The sequence below is a fragment of the Crassostrea angulata genome, chromosome 7, assembly GCF_025612915.1.
Source record: "Crassostrea angulata isolate pt1a10 chromosome 7, ASM2561291v2, whole genome shotgun sequence".
In the NCBI taxonomy this organism is placed as follows: Eukaryota; Metazoa; Mollusca; class Bivalvia; order Ostreida; family Ostreidae; genus Magallana; species Magallana angulata.
The window spans coordinates 39,152,859-39,171,722 of NC_069117.1; the positions used below are offsets into that span (position 1 = coordinate 39,152,859).

Genomic DNA, 18,864 nt, shown 5'->3' on the forward strand with positions numbered 1-18,864 from the left:
CAAATTTGAGTTATTACGAAAATAATAATAAAGGAAATGGGTGTTTCAATCAGTTTAATAGCTTCGGGCTCGGCATCCGGTAGTCCGACATCCGGTAAAATGGGTAAGCAAGACTTGGTCTGGGCAAAACAAAGATTGGCAGATATTAATCTGCCAATCTCATTAAAATATCAGGATATTTGATGGACTAGTATATTTGTATTCGCTGTAAATATTGCTGCAAAATAATGCGTATTTGGAATTGACGATTGTCGATCTGCCTTGGCTTTTATTTTGCCACGGCCCGGGTTTGCATACCCATTTTACCTAGACTCGTATTCCATACATCTAAAACGAGGTTCTTTGTTTAAAGCAGCCATGACATTATAAGAAAAAGGGTCGATCTGACTATGATGAATTTGCTTGTTGTGCAACAGTTCGCGTATGAAGGGAAATTTTTGAAACATGCAAAATATATCGTTGCCGATTTTGTGAAGTAAATTGAGGCTAAATATTTCAATGCGTTGACAGTTTTCACACATGACGTTGGTGTTAGCTTGTTCCGATTTTCGTTTCGTTTTCATTATTTCTGCTTGTAACCTGGGAACAATCGTCTGTATTATTTCGTGATTTTTACGTATCAAATCAAACAGAGACTTTGGTAAATCAAACAGTTAACTGTTTACCTGCGCAAATTAAGCAAAATCTGATGTATTAAAAAATAATGAAATACAATTCATTCTACCGGTAATTCGATCGGCATTATCTTTTGCGTAATGGTAGATTAATGCAAAAGGTTTTGTTGCGATGCTCGGCATTTTCTCGAGTTTATTCAATTTAAATAAAGTTTGACATTGCTGACGGAAATATGTAGGTATATACATGTATCTATATGATTCATTTCGAAAAAATAAATTGTGTTCTTTATTTGTTATAGTGAATGTTTCTTGTGTTTAATTGTTTTCAATTTCTAATAACTAACCATATTTGAGTGTTAAGCTTCAAATTATAAGCAAGATACAGAGATTTGCTCACAATTCTATGTTTGTACACAGATCTTAAAAACTAAAGATTAAAAAAGTAAAAAAATTGTCAATATTTATTGAGAAAATTTTCAAAGTCTGTTCGTTCAGAAACCAACTTTAACATCTGATTGTATTGTAAACTTAACATTTTTTCATCATTATTACTCCTACTGTACATGTGATCCTTCACTGTGTTTGTGTACATTTGTATAAACTGATTTTGAACCTCAAATACCAGTGAACTGGTATTGAGTGAATAAAAGAATATAAAATCTTAGGCCATTCTTTTTTTCCATTTTAAATGCTGAATAGGAAATACCAAGTTAAAAATCATAAGCTGAATGTAATAAACTCATGTGAACAAAATATGAATCAAACCTAGGCGAACTGTGAGCTCTGTATCTTGCTTATAATTCTACAATTGACGCTGAAATTTTGGTTGAACATTAGAAAATCTCTATGAATTAGAGTATGTTAAATACTTGTACAAACAAAATAAAATAATGATACTGTGAAATCATTAGATTTCGTGGTGGCTCATTTTTCGTGGAATTCTTGGGTACCTCTCATCCACGAAATAACATCCTTCACGAATTGATGAATTAGGGTAATAAAGTCATATTCCCTTTTGTAGATATATATGAAAACACGAAATTACGTCCCCACGAATCTGTAAAATTTAAGTCATCCACGAAAATTGGCCCCCACGAAATTTAATGATTCCACAGTATTCTGTATATATCTACTCTCCCTCTCTTTATACAATAAATAATGTGAAATCTACATCAATTTTGATAGTTTTTCAGACACGAGTAAATAAAAACGACATCTTTAAAACAGTTTCCATATTTCTGACTAAGTACTGAGTAGTTGATGAAAAAAATGTAACTATATGCACTCATATATTTTGATCGCTTTACAAAGTGGGGGGGGGGGGGCAGAACGAAAATATAGGGATTTGGAAGTTAACAACTTAACAGTATACCTCTACCAAATGTTTAGTTTTATATCTTGCGTAGAATTTTCTTATTCTGGTAAAAAATAGTATTTCATGAAGGTACAATGTCAAAGATTACATGTATACAAAAAAAGTGTAAAATTCGAATACTTTACAATATTTATTTTTTGTTTTTCTGCCGAGGGACCATATGGCACAATATCTTTTGAACGCCCATTGTTGCTCAGGTGAGCGATGTGGCCCCATGGGCCTCTTGTTTGTATTATTACAATCGGGTTGGTCTGTTGATTCGGGTTACAGAAGACAGAAAGAAATAATATTCTGCATAACAGTGCATTGTTTTCACAATTTTCTACAAACCGGTAGGGGACGTGTATTGCTTATGCAATACTCTCAGAATGCTTGTTTTTAATATAAGGCCTTTGCTAATGAACAATAACTGCCCGATATGTTTGCCTTTGCAGAGATTGACCAATACACTGCAACTTACACCGGATGTCGATGCCCGGACAACACAAATTCATTCAACTGCGCATGTTGTAAAAATGACGGATGTCAGTGCGGGGAGATTCAACCCAATCAATGTACACATTGTACAGTAAAACTCGTTTAGTACGAACACGGATATTGCGAATTTACGGATATAGCGAGGTCATCTTGGATCCCCAGCTATGTTAATTTAATGAATTTCTTATACGGTTATAACGAATTACGGATATAGCGAAGTAATTTCTTAGGTCCCAGTGACTTCGTTATAACCGAGTTTTGCTGTAACTGCAAGAAGCTGTGTGGCTCTAAACCTTGTCTCTTTCCGCCGCTAGCTCCGTAGTCACGTGATCCATTAAAACAATCTACACTCAGAAAATGTTTCAGAGAATTGTTCATTTGAAGAAAAAACATAAATTGACCCGTCCCAATTAACTTCTTCGAAAATTTGAAATAAGTTGTGTGTTATTAAAGGAACGAAGATTCTATGCATATCAATATTTAATCGAACTACTGGTAACAATAATTAGTTACAAATCAAGCATAATGCGTTTGTTGAATAAGAATGTTCCCAAACGGAGCCATGTGAATCCTGAATACAAATTACGCGAACCCAGCTGTGAGAAGTTGCGATTGTGTTTTCCCGAGCTCTGCGATTGTATCAGTTGTGATTAATTAAATCACATCATAAATTCTAACATTTGGTAAAGTTTATACTTTCGCTTTTTCCGAGTTCTGTTGAAAGGGAACGAGAGGTTGTTATTGACAAGTTTCACTCTCTTTTTTAAAGCGCTAAGCATAGCTGCAGCACTTTTCTAAACCTACTTCCACTTTCGTTTTCGCGTTACCTATATACCGCCACCTACTGGCGGATGCTGGAGAAGTCGTATCATGGAGAAGTCGTACTCTGGAAAAATCATAACTATGCAGTAGGGAGAACTTAATTATCTTCAAGTTATCCTGCATGCAGATGCATTTGTTCCTCCAGTATTAAATTAACAATAAGTTTCATTTAAATGTCATTATTATAATTATATCGGATACGGGTGCTCCAAAAGCCATCATAATGATTTATTTCGAGAGAAAAAATGGATGTTATATGCATTAAGTTGTGTTTTAGGTGTTTAGTAATAATTGGAATAATTGTACAATATCAAGGTTTTGAGTGTTTTTAAATGTAATGTGTTACAGTTATGAACACCATGTTTTATATAAAAATGTAGAATTTATTTACATCAAATTTTTCAATTAACACCGGGCCCTTTCCACGATAATTTGTGCTGCTTTTTATAAACATTATTTTAGGCTTTGTTTCCTGTATGCAATATTTCAGAAATATTTTTCTTTCAATTTGCATTGGTATGTAATTTTATAATTATCCAAAACCAATGATTTGATTTTTATTTATGAAAAAAATAAAACTGTCGAGTTACTTGAAATACTACAGTAAATATATGTAATAATCTTTATAAAATGATACCAGCTAACCTCATTTAATTTGCAAATATGATTTTATTAATGATTTAATTTATGTGCAGTATGGACAAATTACGCATTAATAAAAACACTTAGTAACAGTAAAAATGTGTAAGATTCAACATTGCTATGAATTAAATATAACTTTTAGATATTTAGATGAATTCGCTTATTATGTGATACCCATTATATTGGTATATATGAAATAAAACTTCTTGCCAATTTAATATTGCTTGATAACGTCGAAAATATACTAAAAGTTTTCTATCTGAGTTCAATTTTTCTAAAAGAACCCGTACCCTATTACATGGCTTTAATACGACCTCTGTTACGCTGGTGAAAACAGTTCCTCCATCCAATGGCAACTTCTCGGGCCTTTCCGGCAGACATTGTATGTATTGCAGGTGTCACTACAGTATTAAAGTTTACTATATATCCCTACCATAAATGCGCATCTTTAGATACAAGTTAAAAATTCAAAACAAACTTCTGCGAAAATCTTTTTAAATTTTTTTAAAACAACACTTCTTCTCCAATTTAATATCAAAAACACAAGCAAGGCACGAGAGTTTTTTTACGTCGAAGTTACACGTGTGCTTGAAAAGCACAAGACCACAAGCCAAGAACTTATCGCCCCTCTTCCCATAAAAAACAACACACATCACAAAAAATGACCTAGCTCGCATTGTTACAAAACGTGAATAGTCAGACATCTTACACATTATTTTTTTTTCATCCATAAAAAGGTAGCCCCTGTTGCAGGCGGAAACGGCCCAAATTCGAAGGAGAATTCGAGAATGGTTTTGCCTCAGGTAGGTTTAGACGTGAACCTAGTACGGTGAAATACTGTTGTGACATCTGCATAGGCGTCCATGACAACATCCTTTTAATAAAACTTGTTAAAAACACGATACTTTTTACGTCTGATGAGATGTGAGCTAGACTTCATCAAATTCAATGATATACCCTAAAATATACCTCAGAAGAGACCGTCTAGTTGATGCTTAAATGAAAAGAAGCGACTCCATTTTGATATTCTAACATCAGGTAATGTGATTACATTAGGGGTCTTTGCATGGTGTATTGTAAAAAAAGGCTGGAAATATTGTTCAAATACCAAATCTTATATTTTGAAGAATAAGTAGCATTCTCTGCAAGGCAGATCTGTAATGCGGTTAGTATTATCTTACTTTTGTCCTTTTATTTTGCAATAATATTGGTATCGTAATTTGCCGCTTTTTTTTAGTGTTCATTAATTTTTTTTTAAATTTTTTGGTTTGGAAGTTGTCAAGTGTAAAAAAAAGAAATGATGAAAATTAGCAAGTAATTTAAACTTAAATAAATATTAATCATCGTTTGATCGTTGTTATTGGCGACAATCTTATTTTACTTTATTTTCTTCACAAGAAGCACGCACTCTGCAGCTCTGCTAAACAGTTGCGAAATCTGTTTAAAACTAACAAGCAATATCATTATAAAATTACTACAAATGATATCGATTTCCAGAAATTGCTAAAATTTTAAAATCAAGCATTTTTTCAACATGGCTTAAGGCAGATTGGTATACTGTAAATTGTAAATTTTGACTTTACAGTCAAATAGATATACCATTTATGCTTACATTTATTGCGAAATGCTTTTATTATGATTTTTTAAAAAGTCTGCCATCAGTATTTTGTTTTCATGTAACACGACAACATGCATTAATCATTAAAAAGAATTATACATTCTATAACTGAGACACATCCAAATTCTACATCATTTCTGAATTCTGAGTAAGTGCATTTTTCTCAATAACGAGCAATATGATTCTTTACATGTATTTTCATATCAATCGATATATTTTTAACACTTTCTTCCCGACTTAGCGCTTTTCAGTACTTTCAGTACTTTGATTATTTCATTACGAACAGTATATTCATGGTATTGCAAAGGTATCTAAACAGCAATCGCAAGTTTCTAATTTTCCGGCAGAGGTCGGAAAGGCCCGAGAAGTTGCGATTGATCTTAACAGAAGGCCTTTGGACCATATCGCTCGTCTGAACAGCAATTCTTATATCTCTTTCTAACTTTATAAGATATGAAACTCGTTAAGAAATAAGATATCATCCTTTGAGATTTATGAGGTGATGAAATACGGTCGAGGGTGACTAGATCAAGTAAAGCCCTCCGGGCTTTATGATTATATTTATCACATCGATCTTGTTTGATTACTGCATAGTATTCATAGAATGTTCCTTATTATGAAAATGTAAATATTCTAAAATGTATGCGAAAACGTCTACATATTCTAAAGTTAATCATCGAGCTCCTTTTGTTGTGTCAGATTTTGAGAATAAGATTTTTTTTAATTTTATATTTATTCCAATATTAAGAATTTTACCACCGTTTTCTTTGCAGCTTCATCCTCCCATTGGGGATCTTGATTAATCCTCGCCACTTGAGGATGCGTCCACACAAGATTCACCTTTTTTCTGTCCATTGATTTATTAGCAAATTTTCAATAATTCCAAATCATCTTCTCTTTTAGGACTTGGCTCATCATTAGAACAATACTAAATCCCATTCATCCAATATTGCTTTGTGCAAAATATTGTTGAAATTTGACCAAGTGGTTTTGGGAAAAATAATAATGTGAAAAAATAACAACAGTAACGACGACGACGACAGATAACGGAAAAAGTTGATAAGAAAAAACTAAAAGATAACAGAAATATTGTTCTTGAAAGAAATTGTTTTTTTTATTTCAGAGTTGTAAAATATCAATCACATGTCATTACAAGATAATGAAGCTGGTCTGAAATTTCATTGCAAAAATACCAAACCATTGATACATCGATACAAAAGCAAGATTGATTACTTGTATTATTTATAACCAATGATGTATAGTTATGATCGTTGTTTATTTTGGTTTGACCAGATGCTTAATATCTGTAAAATTAAGAGAACGCGCATGTGCATTCGCTGTCAAATAAACACAGCAGTCGTTTATATTTCTCTTGCTCTGAGACTTTGATAATATTATGGAAATCAATGATAAGTTTATGGATCTAGCTGATTCGCTTCCTTCTTGACGTATACAATGAGGTAAACGTTGGTACCACGTGCTTGTTGCATTCCTTATCAACACAACAGAAGCTACAGTCCATAGCCATGTTCGGGAACCCAGACGGATTGTCGTCCATCGTTAGGATACAGTCCGGGTTTGTAGCAGTTTTCTGGTACCATTTATTCTTACACACATCAACCGTTACACACCTGTTTGGGATAGAAAATGTTCATTTTGCAATTAATTTGTTTCAAAGTAAAAATTGTAAGTAGAGCTAATTTTCGAAATTCGATTTTAAACGAGTAAAATTAGAGACAATGAGTTTTAAGTAAAGTGATTTCAGTATGTTACATGTAGTAACGTACCCTTTAGTTACGATCCTTCCTCCTTGTTGGTCCTGTTTGACTGTTGACATACAGTAATGGGAGTCACTGGAACATGTTGTCAGTTCCTGGGATTGGCAGGTCTGGTCTTTACAAGTGTAGCACTGGAAATCTAAGAGAAAAAATTTGAAAATCGATATTCGAATACTAGTATTAACATTAAATTGATTGACTTATTGGCAACGAATTTAATAACTATGATTTTTTTAATTCAAGAAAATTGATGCATTTAAAATGAGACAAGAATATGTCGTCATTCCACATGAAATAATTCTTAATTGAATAAAAGAGGTTTTTAAAACAATAAGCATTTTTATATTAATCAACCTGGTTTTGGTGTTGTGGTGGCGTTAGTTGTTGGTGTTGTTACTGGAACAGTTGTTGTTGGTTGATTTGTTGTTGTTTGAGCCTTGGTGGTTGAGATCTTTTTTGTTGTCATGGTTGTTTTCTTGTCTGTGGTAGTCGTTTGAGTGGTTGTAGGCGGCTGGGTGGTTGTTGACTGCACTGTTGTCGGGACAGTTGCTGAAGATGGATGAGTCGAAGTTTGAACTGTAGTAGTATGAATCTTAAGAGGTGACTTTGTAGTCGAGGTCTTTTTTGTGGTAGCAATTGTCTTTTTATCTGTCGTAGACTGCAGTGTGGTAGTTTGTTGTGTTGTTGTTGCTTTTAGGGTTGTCGCCCCTTGTGTAGTTGTCGCCGATTGTGTGGTTGTTGCCGCTTGTGTTGTTGCCGCTTGTGTGGTTGTCGCCGCTTGTGTAGTTGTCGCCGCTTGTGTGGTTGTCGCCGCTTGTGTGGTTGTCGCCGCTTGTGTGGTTGTCGCCGATTGTGTGGTTGTTGCAGCTTGTGTAGTTGTCGCTGGCTGTGTTGTTGTCGCTGCTTGTGTATTTGTTGTTGCTTGTGTAGTTGTCGCTGCTTGTGTTGTTGTCGCTGCTTGTGTTGTTGTCGCTGCTTGTGTTGTTATCGCTGCTTGTGTAGTTGTTGCCGCTTGTGTCGTTGTCGCTGCTTGTGTTGTTGTCGCTGCTTGCGTAGTTTTTCCTGTGTGCCCAGATGTTACTGGATGTTTCGTAGAAATAGCGCTTGCTGATGAATGAAATTTGATGGGAGATTTGGTTGTTGTAACTTTCTTAGTTGTTAATGTTGTCTTTTTATCTGTTGTCTGTGTTTTCGCTGTTGTAGCCGCTTTTGTACTTGTCGGTGTTTGTGTGGTGGTTACTGCTGGAGAAGATGTTGCTGCATGCGATGTAAAACAAACGTTTATTGTTGAATAATTTGTCAATTTATCAACATTTACATCGATATATCATTTGAAAATTATTAGCTTAGATGGTTTGAATCTAGGAGATATTTTTAATTGTATAAATTTGTGTGTGTGAGCGTAAATTATTAATTACTGTAAATATGATACATTAATAAACTAAATTTATTTATTGAATGATAATTAAGGACATAAAAATGATAAGCCGATTTGCGCTTTATGGATACATAACATTTCCCACCACAACGAAGATTTAAATCGTCTTTATAGGGATGCAAAAATTCAAAGTTATGTTTTTTTGTAAAGTTCAGCTATCCTACCTTGACTTGACGTTGGTGCTGATGTTGTGGGGGTTTTAACAACTACATTTGAACCTAAACAAAAGATAATTAGATTGTAATGTGCAATATTGTTTTAAAAAACCGGAAAATGTGCTAATATTTATCTATTCATTATTCGATCCTTTATATTTACCTGATGTCCCTGGTTGTATTAACTGGTTTTGACATTTGGAACAGGTGCCGCTTCCTAAAATGAGACCACCAATGTGAATATGAATATCCAAGTCAATTCCTCCTTGTCCGTTGTTCGAGTTTCCATGATTCTGGCAACAGATTTGACCAGAATGGATGTGACACTGTGCAGAATTCCCGCTATTGCCGTTGTTACCATTGCCGTTGTTACCATTACCGTTGTTGCCGTTGTTACCATTTCCATTGTTGCCGTTGTTTCCATTTCCATTGTTGCCATTGTTTCCATTTCCATTGTTACCATTACCATTGTTACCATTACCGTTGTTGCCGTTGTTACCATTGCCGTTGTTACCATTTCCATTGTTGCCGTTTCCGTTATTTCCTCCGTTCCCACTATTTCCACCATTACCGCCATTTCCACCTTGGCCACCATTTCCTCCGTTCCCACTATTTCCGCCATTACCACCATTTCCACCTTGGCCACCATTTCCTCCGTTACCACTATTTCCACCATTGCCACCATTTCCCCCGTTTCCACCATTTCCTCCGTTGCCGCTATTTCCACCATTACCACCATTTCCACCTTGACCTCCATTTCCTCCGTTCCCACTATTTCCACCATTACCGCCATTTCCACCTTGGCCACCATTTCCTCCGTTCCCACTATTTCCGCCATTACCACCATTTCCACCTTGGCCACCATTTCCTCCGTTCCCACTATTTCCGCCATTACCACCATTTCCACCTTGGCCACCATTTCCTCCGTTGCCACTATTTCCGCCATTACCACCATTTCCTCCTTGCCCTCCATTGCCGCCGTTTCCGCCCTGGCCTCCATTGCCATTATTTCCACCATTTCCACCATTTCCGCCATTGCCACCATTTCCACCATTTCCTCCGTTTCCACCGTTACCATTAGAGCCAGGAGTTCCGTTTGATCCCGGAGAACCCGGACGACCGTTTGAGCCTCCTGGCGATGTTGTCGGTTTTGAATTAGGTTTATTTGGACCTGTTGGAGGTTTTTGGTTTGGCTTTCCTCCTGTTGGGGGCTTTTGGTTTGGTTTTCCTCCAGTTGGAGGTTTGTTGTTAGGTTTTCCTCCAGTTGGGGGTTTGTTGTTAGGTTTTCCTCCAGTTGGGGGTTTCGTGTTAGGTTTCCCTCCAGTTGGAGGTTTATTGTTTGGTTTTGTGTTCGGTTTTGTGTTCGGTTTCGTGTTGGCTTTCTTGTTACCATCATCATCCTCAGCTCTCAATCGTTGATCTTCTTCTACAATTCAAAAACATGAGACACACGCTAACCAGGTTAAATTCAAACACATTCTTTCAACTATCTCACAAAATACAGCGCCATATTAAAATCACCTAGTACCTTTTCCTTCTGCATTACACAAACTGCCAGCACAGCACCAGGTGCAGACTCCTTCGTACCCGGTCCTATCACCCCCATAGCATTCCTCCTCATTGTTTTCCTCTTTATTCATACATGTCTATGATAATTTTAAGAAAACAATTAATATTTATTGAAGGAGGGCGTTTTGATTTAACGTTATTGTTATACCTTTCACTTAACGAGAAACCGTGTTCATAACAAACAATTAAACTATCAAACGATTACCAAATGTGGTTTTATTAATGGCGTAATGTGTCTTCCCAGACTAGAGTGATGTAAATTAGTGCACTCTTGTTCTTCCTTAAAATTAATATCGGTCTTACTTTGGTGCTAATGCATTATTTCGACATTAATCTCCCTAACAACGTACCTGCATATGAGAGCAGCCCTTGGTTACCAGCACCGATCCGTCTACATAGTATCGTCGCTGAGTAACGCAATGCTCCTGAAAATTCATAGAGACGTTCCTTAAAAGCGATATACTATTTACATAACCTTTGAAAAAAGGAAACGGTATTAACCCTTATGGTATATTTGTTTTCGGGGTTATGTACGATATAGCTTGTATTTAGATACAAACGAGATTTTAAAAAGTTGTACGTAACTTTATCTTTAGTTAGCTTCTATACGTAATGGCAATAGAATTACTTAAGTTAACGTAGAATTATTAATTAATATATATTTTGCGATATTGAGAGTATTCAATATGAAGACTGTAAATAATGTTTAATACGTGCCATGTTATATTTGCCAACGACCTGTTGAGAACTGATCGCTGACCTGACAAACAGCAAGTAGTCATGCCATTTTCTCTATTTTGTACAGTTAAATATAAACACATGTTTGCGGCAATAAAATCATCGGAAACAAAGGCTGTACGTGAATGTCTCTCGCGAATGTACAATACTTGGTTTACAGTGATATTACGCCAATGCTTACATGGCCCGCTTGACAGACGGCGGTTTGACTGCAACTTTCGCCTTCCTTCAAGTTGTCGCATGAGTAACAGCTATACTGTTCAGTGTTTCCTCTCGTAGAAGGAGCACAGTTCGCTAAAGCTATGCCTGAAATAGATTACAGCCCTGTAAATTAACGCACTGTAAACATGCTATTCACTTGAAAGTAAAATACGCTGTGTGTGGGGGGTGGGGGTGGGGGGGTCTTTGATATATCATAGTTATATCCCCCAAGAACTAATAAAAACATACTAGTATTGTGTAAGTGAAACACGAAACAAAATAAATGATTCCTATTTTCAAAATGTAAAGATTTGAACAAACTTGATCATGCACTAACTGATGGTTTCACACAGTTACAGCCACGAATATAAAAGTCTTACTTAAAAGGTTTCTATGACTAACTTTTTTCAATAAATGGGTGTTTTCAGATACCGGTATAATATCCGGATAAAAATTAGTTCGTGCCCTTATTTCTTGATATTCGTCAGATTTATTAATTATGAGGTGTTTTTTATCTGTTGATGTAAGAGCGATGTGACACATAGCTAAACCAAATATTTTGCCCATTAGCGAGCCGGGACTATAAACTTAGTACTTATTTAAGCAAACAAGAGGGAAAATGTTAACCACAGTATATCTTGGTTATATTCTCGGTCTCTCTAGAACGTTGTTTATCCTTATGACTTTCTTTCAATATCATAATCCCCATGTATGAGACTTCGCTTTAGCCTCCGCTGCATTCTTGTTTCTTGTTGATATTTAGACTAATCCTTGTGTATCCCATGTCTTTCAAATGTTTATCTTCTTGTCCACACCTGGAACCTCTGATGTCCTCCTTAGTAACAATGCCTTTGATAAGTTGGTGCGCTTGGACATTTCTTGAATTGTATGATTTATTATTAATTATTTTGAATTCTACGGAATTGGCGTGTCCAGCACACAATTATGATACTCAGTTTTCTAGTGCATACTATAGAGTGCTACATTCCTTATTTACAATCGATAACGAATATATGGGCTTTATGTATGTATGAAAATCCCTAAGCCATTTGCTTATTTCACCGGTTATACTCTTGATTACCTATTTTCAATCAGTTTTATTGCATTTTGCAAGTTTTATGGTTGTTCATTTCTACTTCAATGGGTGTGTATACTCAAATTGCAACACACGTATCTTTTTGAGGTTCGTATAAAAAACGTTATCTTAAAGCCGAAATTTTCACTTGTAATTTGTATTTCAAATATTATATTCCTTTAAATATGTTAATATAAAATTCAGAGAAAACGGTTTATATTTCACATTGATATGTTTTATAATATATTCCTTCAATGAATCAGAACAATTCTATTTCAAAATATGCACCGCCAAAAAAATGAAATTCAATATTGTTTCCTTTCATTATAGATATGGTAGCCTTAATATAAAATCATCTTACAAATTAAAAAATCAAAACATGCAGTGGAGGCTTGTTTTGAGATTTAAAGAGCTAGGTTTTTAAATGATGGTTGAATATTTAGAATTCGTGTGGTTTCATGGTGCCCCCCCCCCCCCCCATGTGCATCGCATCTCCAACGAATTATGAATGCGGTCTCTCATTATCTGTGCGAGCAAATCCACGAATTTACATCCCAACAAACCAAATTAGAAAACTTTGGTCTAATTAAAGTCCTACAATTTTTTTTATTTTAAAAAATGATTAAACAAATCGTTCTTTGTTCTAGTCTGCTTTTTTACAAAATTTACTGGGTGGGTGTAAATACAAAATTTGCAACATGACAACTCATGTTGTAAATTTTGTATTGACACCCACCCAGTAAATTCAAAATTTACAACATGACAAAAGTTTGAAAAGAAGTTAAGTGGAAGTAAACGATTGAATTTATAACAGGATCCTCAAAAAAAAATAACCGTGTATTATCTGAAATGTTACATTATTTGTATATAACATCTCAAATAGGTCATTCATTCTTTTTAAGAGGAAATTCTTCTATTGACTTAAAATATTTAGCGATGACGAAAAGTATGTTTATCGGATTAACTCCAATTTTAATTTTGCATTTAAGCAAATATTTCAACCCGATCAAAGCAAGTTGTGCTTGATTTTTGGTATGTCTTTGTTGCTGATTTTTTTTTTTTTTTTTTTTTTTTTTTTTTTTGGTCAGTTTTGCTTAGGATTTTTTGCACATGCATTTGACCATATTTGTGCAGTCATTTATCTGAAGCAACACCGGTTGCGTTTCTTACTCATCTAATAACGTTTAACCATAATCAAAGAATAAATAAAATAAATGAAAGCATTTTAAGGATAAAAAGCCAATTCTAAACTTAGATTTTTCGATAAGATGAACAAAGATACTTGCAAGCAATGAAAACCAGGAGACGTGGTCCAGCCATGTTGAGGGTTCCACCGAGGGCCGACTTCTGTTTATCTCTCTGCCTCTCGGTCCTTCCCATTAAAGATCCCGATCTTGTAGGAGGCATCGCGATTAATTTGTTTACTCTGTCTTATGAAGGGAGGGGATGACAACTTTCACTCATTCTCCTCTGCATTTACTTACACCCTAAACCAGTTTCTACGTCCACAAATAAATAAACGAGGAATGTTTGGAACTATAATTGTCGTTTAGCAAGATACCTGTTAATCTTTAATGTCAGAAAACGAAATTGCATAAATGTGTTGCCTATTACAAATATGATGTTTGGGACTGTTCTTCTTCTTAAAAATGCATTTTTAAAAAACATAGCCTGACCTTCTTGCAATATTTGCTCAATATATCTTCATCCTCTAGAATCGCGGGATGTAAGGTCTTACTCATTGTTTGTTTATTGTTTGACGTGCGGCAATATCAGTTTAAATCCCTGTTGTCAAATTTTTGAGAAACAATTTAAAATTACGTTACTTTTAAATTCGATCAGAATTGATCAAATCGATTTAACTTAATCTATAACGCAGCGTATTTCTTAAAGAAGTGTACTTATATTTTCAAAAGATACAGTTCCTAAAGGTGAAGAAGATAAAAAAAAAATGTACAAGTACACTCGGGTTGATATGTACTAAAATAGAACTAAACACCCGGCAAAGCAAGAACGCTTTGATCCTAAATGAATTTTTAGCCAAAACCTCTACATGTATTTACTGTTGCCATTTTAACTGAAGGTTGCGAAGATTGTGGGTAATTGGCCCATAAAACTAATCAGATAAGTGCTTTCCTGGTCGTAGATTGGCGTGACATAAAATTATGCTGTTTTCCTTCAGCTTAACTTTAGTTTTCTATAAAAAAAAAAAAAAAACTGCAACATACTCCTTATTTATTTCTTATTTATTTAATTATTTATTTATTTATTTATTTATTTATTTATTTATTTTTTTGTGAAATGTGAAACAGAAACGTGAAACAGACAGAAATATCTGAGTGTAGCGGTAAAATTATGCTTTTTGGTATATCTCAATTTCTAATCAACTTTCACTCCATTCTATTCATCGATATCTGGTAAACCGCCAATAATTAATTAAGCCTTCTATTAATTCATGAATTTTGCGGTAATAAAAAATCAGACAGTCACTTCTAAAAAAAAAGTGAGAATGTCAACATTTTATGGAAAAGTAATGGCGTGTACCATTGACTCAATGAATGATTGCTGGTTAATATCATCTATGTAACCACCTAGTTACATCAAGTAAAGGTGATGTGTGAATACCCGAGTTCAATTATAACTCATCTATATAAATGATTTGTTTATTTATTTTTAAATAAGGCCGAAGGAAAAGAGGGACACATTTCTTTCGCGTGTGCTATTTTCATATTACAAGCTGAGAAGAATGAAGAAGATGCAATTAATTAATTACAATGTAATTGGTTGATTGCAATATTAATATATGTATTTTACTTTCAGGCATGCAATTTGTAATCTCTCTCTCTCTCTCTCTCTCTCTCTCTCTCTCTCTCTCTCTCTCTCTCTCTCTCTCTCTCTCTCTCTCTCTCTCTCTCTCTCTCTCCTAGACCGACTCAAAATACAAGTCAGTCTGAACCATTTATCAACTCCCCCGACACACACACACCCTTAGCTATTTGCGAGTGCTACAAACTGATTCTATTTGTATTCCAAGTGACTGTTGACATAGTTTAAAACCTAGTAGATAACGTTTCTCATAAGTACAAATTAAACTCTACTTAATGATAATTGCTGTTGATAGCAAGGCTTTGCGTTTCATTCATTCTACGTTCACTGTGGATCACCTACTTGCGCCATATTCAAGTTACTACCCAAGGAGAATAATTTCTCTACTTATCAGTAAGTAAATACTACTCAAGTAACATCTGTATACATAAGAAATAGTTCAATTATCCTGCGACTCGGATAATTTACATAACTAATGTGCATATTGCTGCTTTTAATGATTGCTGGTATTTTGTAAATACATGTACGGATAACGAGTATGTGTTTCTTGATGTTTATGTATAAATATCACGTGATTTAAACTGCATGAGAAAGTAGTCCTTATTTTAGAACCAGCTATTTGTCCTTAGCCCGTCGGTTTAATTTGTTTTTTAAAAACATGTTGTTTTGCCTATTTCAATACATTGTCTTAATAATCATTATATAAGGAATCATTCTTTGAGTATTACGAGGTGATAATTTCGGTCGGGGCGTGGTCAAATCCAATAAAGCCCGAAGGGCTTTATGATAGATTTGACCACGCTCCGACCGAAATTATCACCTCATAATATTCAGAAAATGATTCATTATTACTTATATTTATATTATTTCCAATTTTTACATTTCAAAACAACTTATTTTTAAAACCACTATTATTTTATGTAGCAATTGCTATGTATTACTACGCGGCGCACCCAATACTGTTTTTCGGTTATGCTTTAAGACACGCCCATTTTGTGTCACTCATGTTTTTTGAAGTTTTTGGGTTATAGGGTTCAAAATTAATTCGTTGTGTTATCTCAGACAAAGACAGTTGAAAATGTAAAAAAAAAAGTTTTTGGGTTATAGGGTTCAAAATTAATTCGTTGTGTTATCTCAGACAAAGACAGTTGAAAATGTAAATATTTAAACAATAAAATGCTTTCTTAGGTGATTCATTCGGGATATGAAGGTAGCGACATTGCAGGAAAAATACATAACCCGCGTTAGATGACAATTTCATCTATAATTGACAAACAGTTATTATTAGTCTTTGTCATATTATATAAAATCTACTACTTTATCATATCATAAACCTAGGAGGCTGGGAGGTCTACCTTTAAAATTTTTGAGAGCATTTTTTCAGCAATAAACTATTATTAAGTAAAGAAACATTCCTAACATTTGTGATTTAAAATTTGAATATTTGACTATGAGCTCTCCTTTTTTAGGAGTTCAATACAGTATAAAAATGGTCAGGACAATCCAGTCCTCTTAAAACAAAGAAAATTAATTCTTCTGAATATGTAATACCGTTTTGAAAGAAACAAAGATTTTGCTATCCACACATACAAAAGCGTATTAAATTGCTGCTATATTGACACTGTTATTTTACATTTTTTTTTTACACTTTTTTAAATGCGTAACATTTACGCTTGAATGAAGGTGTAAATTTTTCACTTTAATCTGTAAATTTACCAAACAATCTGTAAATTTTACAATGTAGTATGTATATTGTGTATATTTTACACTTTAATCTGTAAATTGTACCCTTTACCTGTTTTTACACTTTAATCTGTGAAGTGTAAAATATAAGTATGAGTCAAAGTGGCTCTAATACGGTTTCGTATACACCATATGTTAGATTTTGAAAAACATGAGTATCAATACTAGATAAATGTTTCAAAAAATACAGAAACTGATCAAACGTAATATTTCTTGCGGCCGAATAATTTTGCCATAAATAAAGAAACAATGCAAACTTAAGCATCTTCATGTTTTCCACAAAAAATACTCATAGGTATAATTGTGTGTATATAAAATTAACTTCGTAAAAATAATGCTTTAGTTACCAAGCTTAAATATGTCCAAACTATGTGTGAAGTATATTTGTTACATGTGTACCATCGTAACTTTGCTTAGCGATAAAGAAATTATCTTGCTGGGTACAACCATCGCCGAAAAACTTGGCAATTCTTCTGACATTGTGTGAAAGCTTAGTTTTGAAGATTCTAACACAAGAAATATTGCAAGCAAATTTAATATTAATGAAAGTGCTGGTCAGAATTGTTAAAAACCCAATAAAACTAGAATGTATTCAATTTGGCCAGTTGTTTTTTGTTATTTTGTTTGTTTGTTTTTTTTTTCATTTTAGGGGAAGGATGTTGTTGTTGTTGTTTTCGGAAAGGGATGTCTCCCCCTTTAAAGTGTGTTTGTTACATAGAGCGAATTCAGTAAGTTAAAAAGTATAATGTTAGCTAGTCTCAATGTCATATTATTGATTTCAAGTTAAACCAAAAATTTTTTTGTTTTAAATTGAAATTTGACCTTGAAAATTCGAAGATGAGGTCAGGATAAAAAAAAAATTGGTAAGTGTTCAGCTACGTTTTATTTCTTCTACTTGTATATATGATTTTGCCAATTTTTTAGAATTTGACCATGAGCTGGTATATCTAGGTCAAGGTCAAATTTGTCCATGCAGTGCACCTCTTTTAAAAGTCACCTTATTTAATTATGTTAAAAGTTTCACGTTCTGACCTAACGGATGTTTGAGTTAGGGTCCAAACTAGAAGAAGGAAATCTGCAAAAACAAAATGTCTCCCCTTCCAAGGGGAGACATAACAACAGTTAATAACTCTCTTAATTCAACCAAGCGCCCTCAGCTCACACTCTATCCGAATAAAAGTCGATTCGTACAAAAACAAAATAAAAAATGCATATATATCAAGAGACTCGGGGGCCATATTTCTAATACAAGCAACGACACCCAAGTTTGACCCAGAGGGTTTACATAGTTTACTGTATGATCTTAAAATCTATTTTGCATACACTGAACCAAAGTTCTAAGTGTTCACCCAATTCAATGCATTGATTTTATGAAATAAATTCGTTTTTTGGCTTGCGATTTTCACCCTCGAAGTGGTTAGGAACGAAGTAGCAATATTGACCTCTGCATGGTTGCGATCATTTGCTGGAAATCATGAACACTTTCGGTTTGGTTGAGTTTCCCCTAGAGCTTTCAGATAGCTGTTGGTTGTCGATTGAAATGACGATACAGTTATAGCATTGAACCTAAACCTGACATAAACGTTTAACTCATGTATATTTATCCAAAATTTTTTGTATCCAAGTAAAAACCGTAAAAAACAAAGATACCTAACATCATAAAGGAGATTCCCCTTTGAACGGGCTACTGTATTTATACTGATTAATCTCTGTTTATATTTCATATTCATCGCCAAATCAATCTACGAGAAATTCCTATTCTTTTATGGGGGTAAACATTTCTTGAAATG

At 34.3% G+C, this 18,864-nt stretch overlaps 1 protein-coding gene and 1 pseudogene across 1 annotated transcript; one reads left to right on the plus strand and one right to left on the minus strand.

The window, feature by feature from the left end:
• LOC128192040 (von Willebrand factor D and EGF domain-containing protein-like) overlaps positions 1 to 3,128 on the plus strand; it is a 47,348-nt pseudogene extending 44,220 nt beyond the window's left edge.
• A 3,694-nt stretch (positions 3,129 to 6,822) lies between these two features.
• LOC128191619 (PE-PGRS family protein PE_PGRS16-like) lies at positions 6,823 to 13,927 on the minus strand. The gene is made up of 9 exons (XM_052863785.1): positions 13,792 to 13,927; positions 11,411 to 11,535; positions 10,842 to 10,916; positions 10,451 to 10,568; positions 9,086 to 10,348; positions 8,932 to 8,985; positions 7,684 to 8,586; positions 7,339 to 7,468; positions 6,823 to 7,182 (listed from the first exon to the last, which is right to left on the minus strand). Exons 1-9 carry the CDS (start codon positions 13,910 to 13,912, stop codon positions 6,975 to 6,977), a joined length of 2,997 nt encoding a protein of 998 aa, XP_052719745.1. The 5' UTR covers positions 13,913 to 13,927; the 3' UTR covers positions 6,823 to 6,974.
• Between the last annotated feature and the right edge of the window lie 4,937 nt (positions 13,928 to 18,864).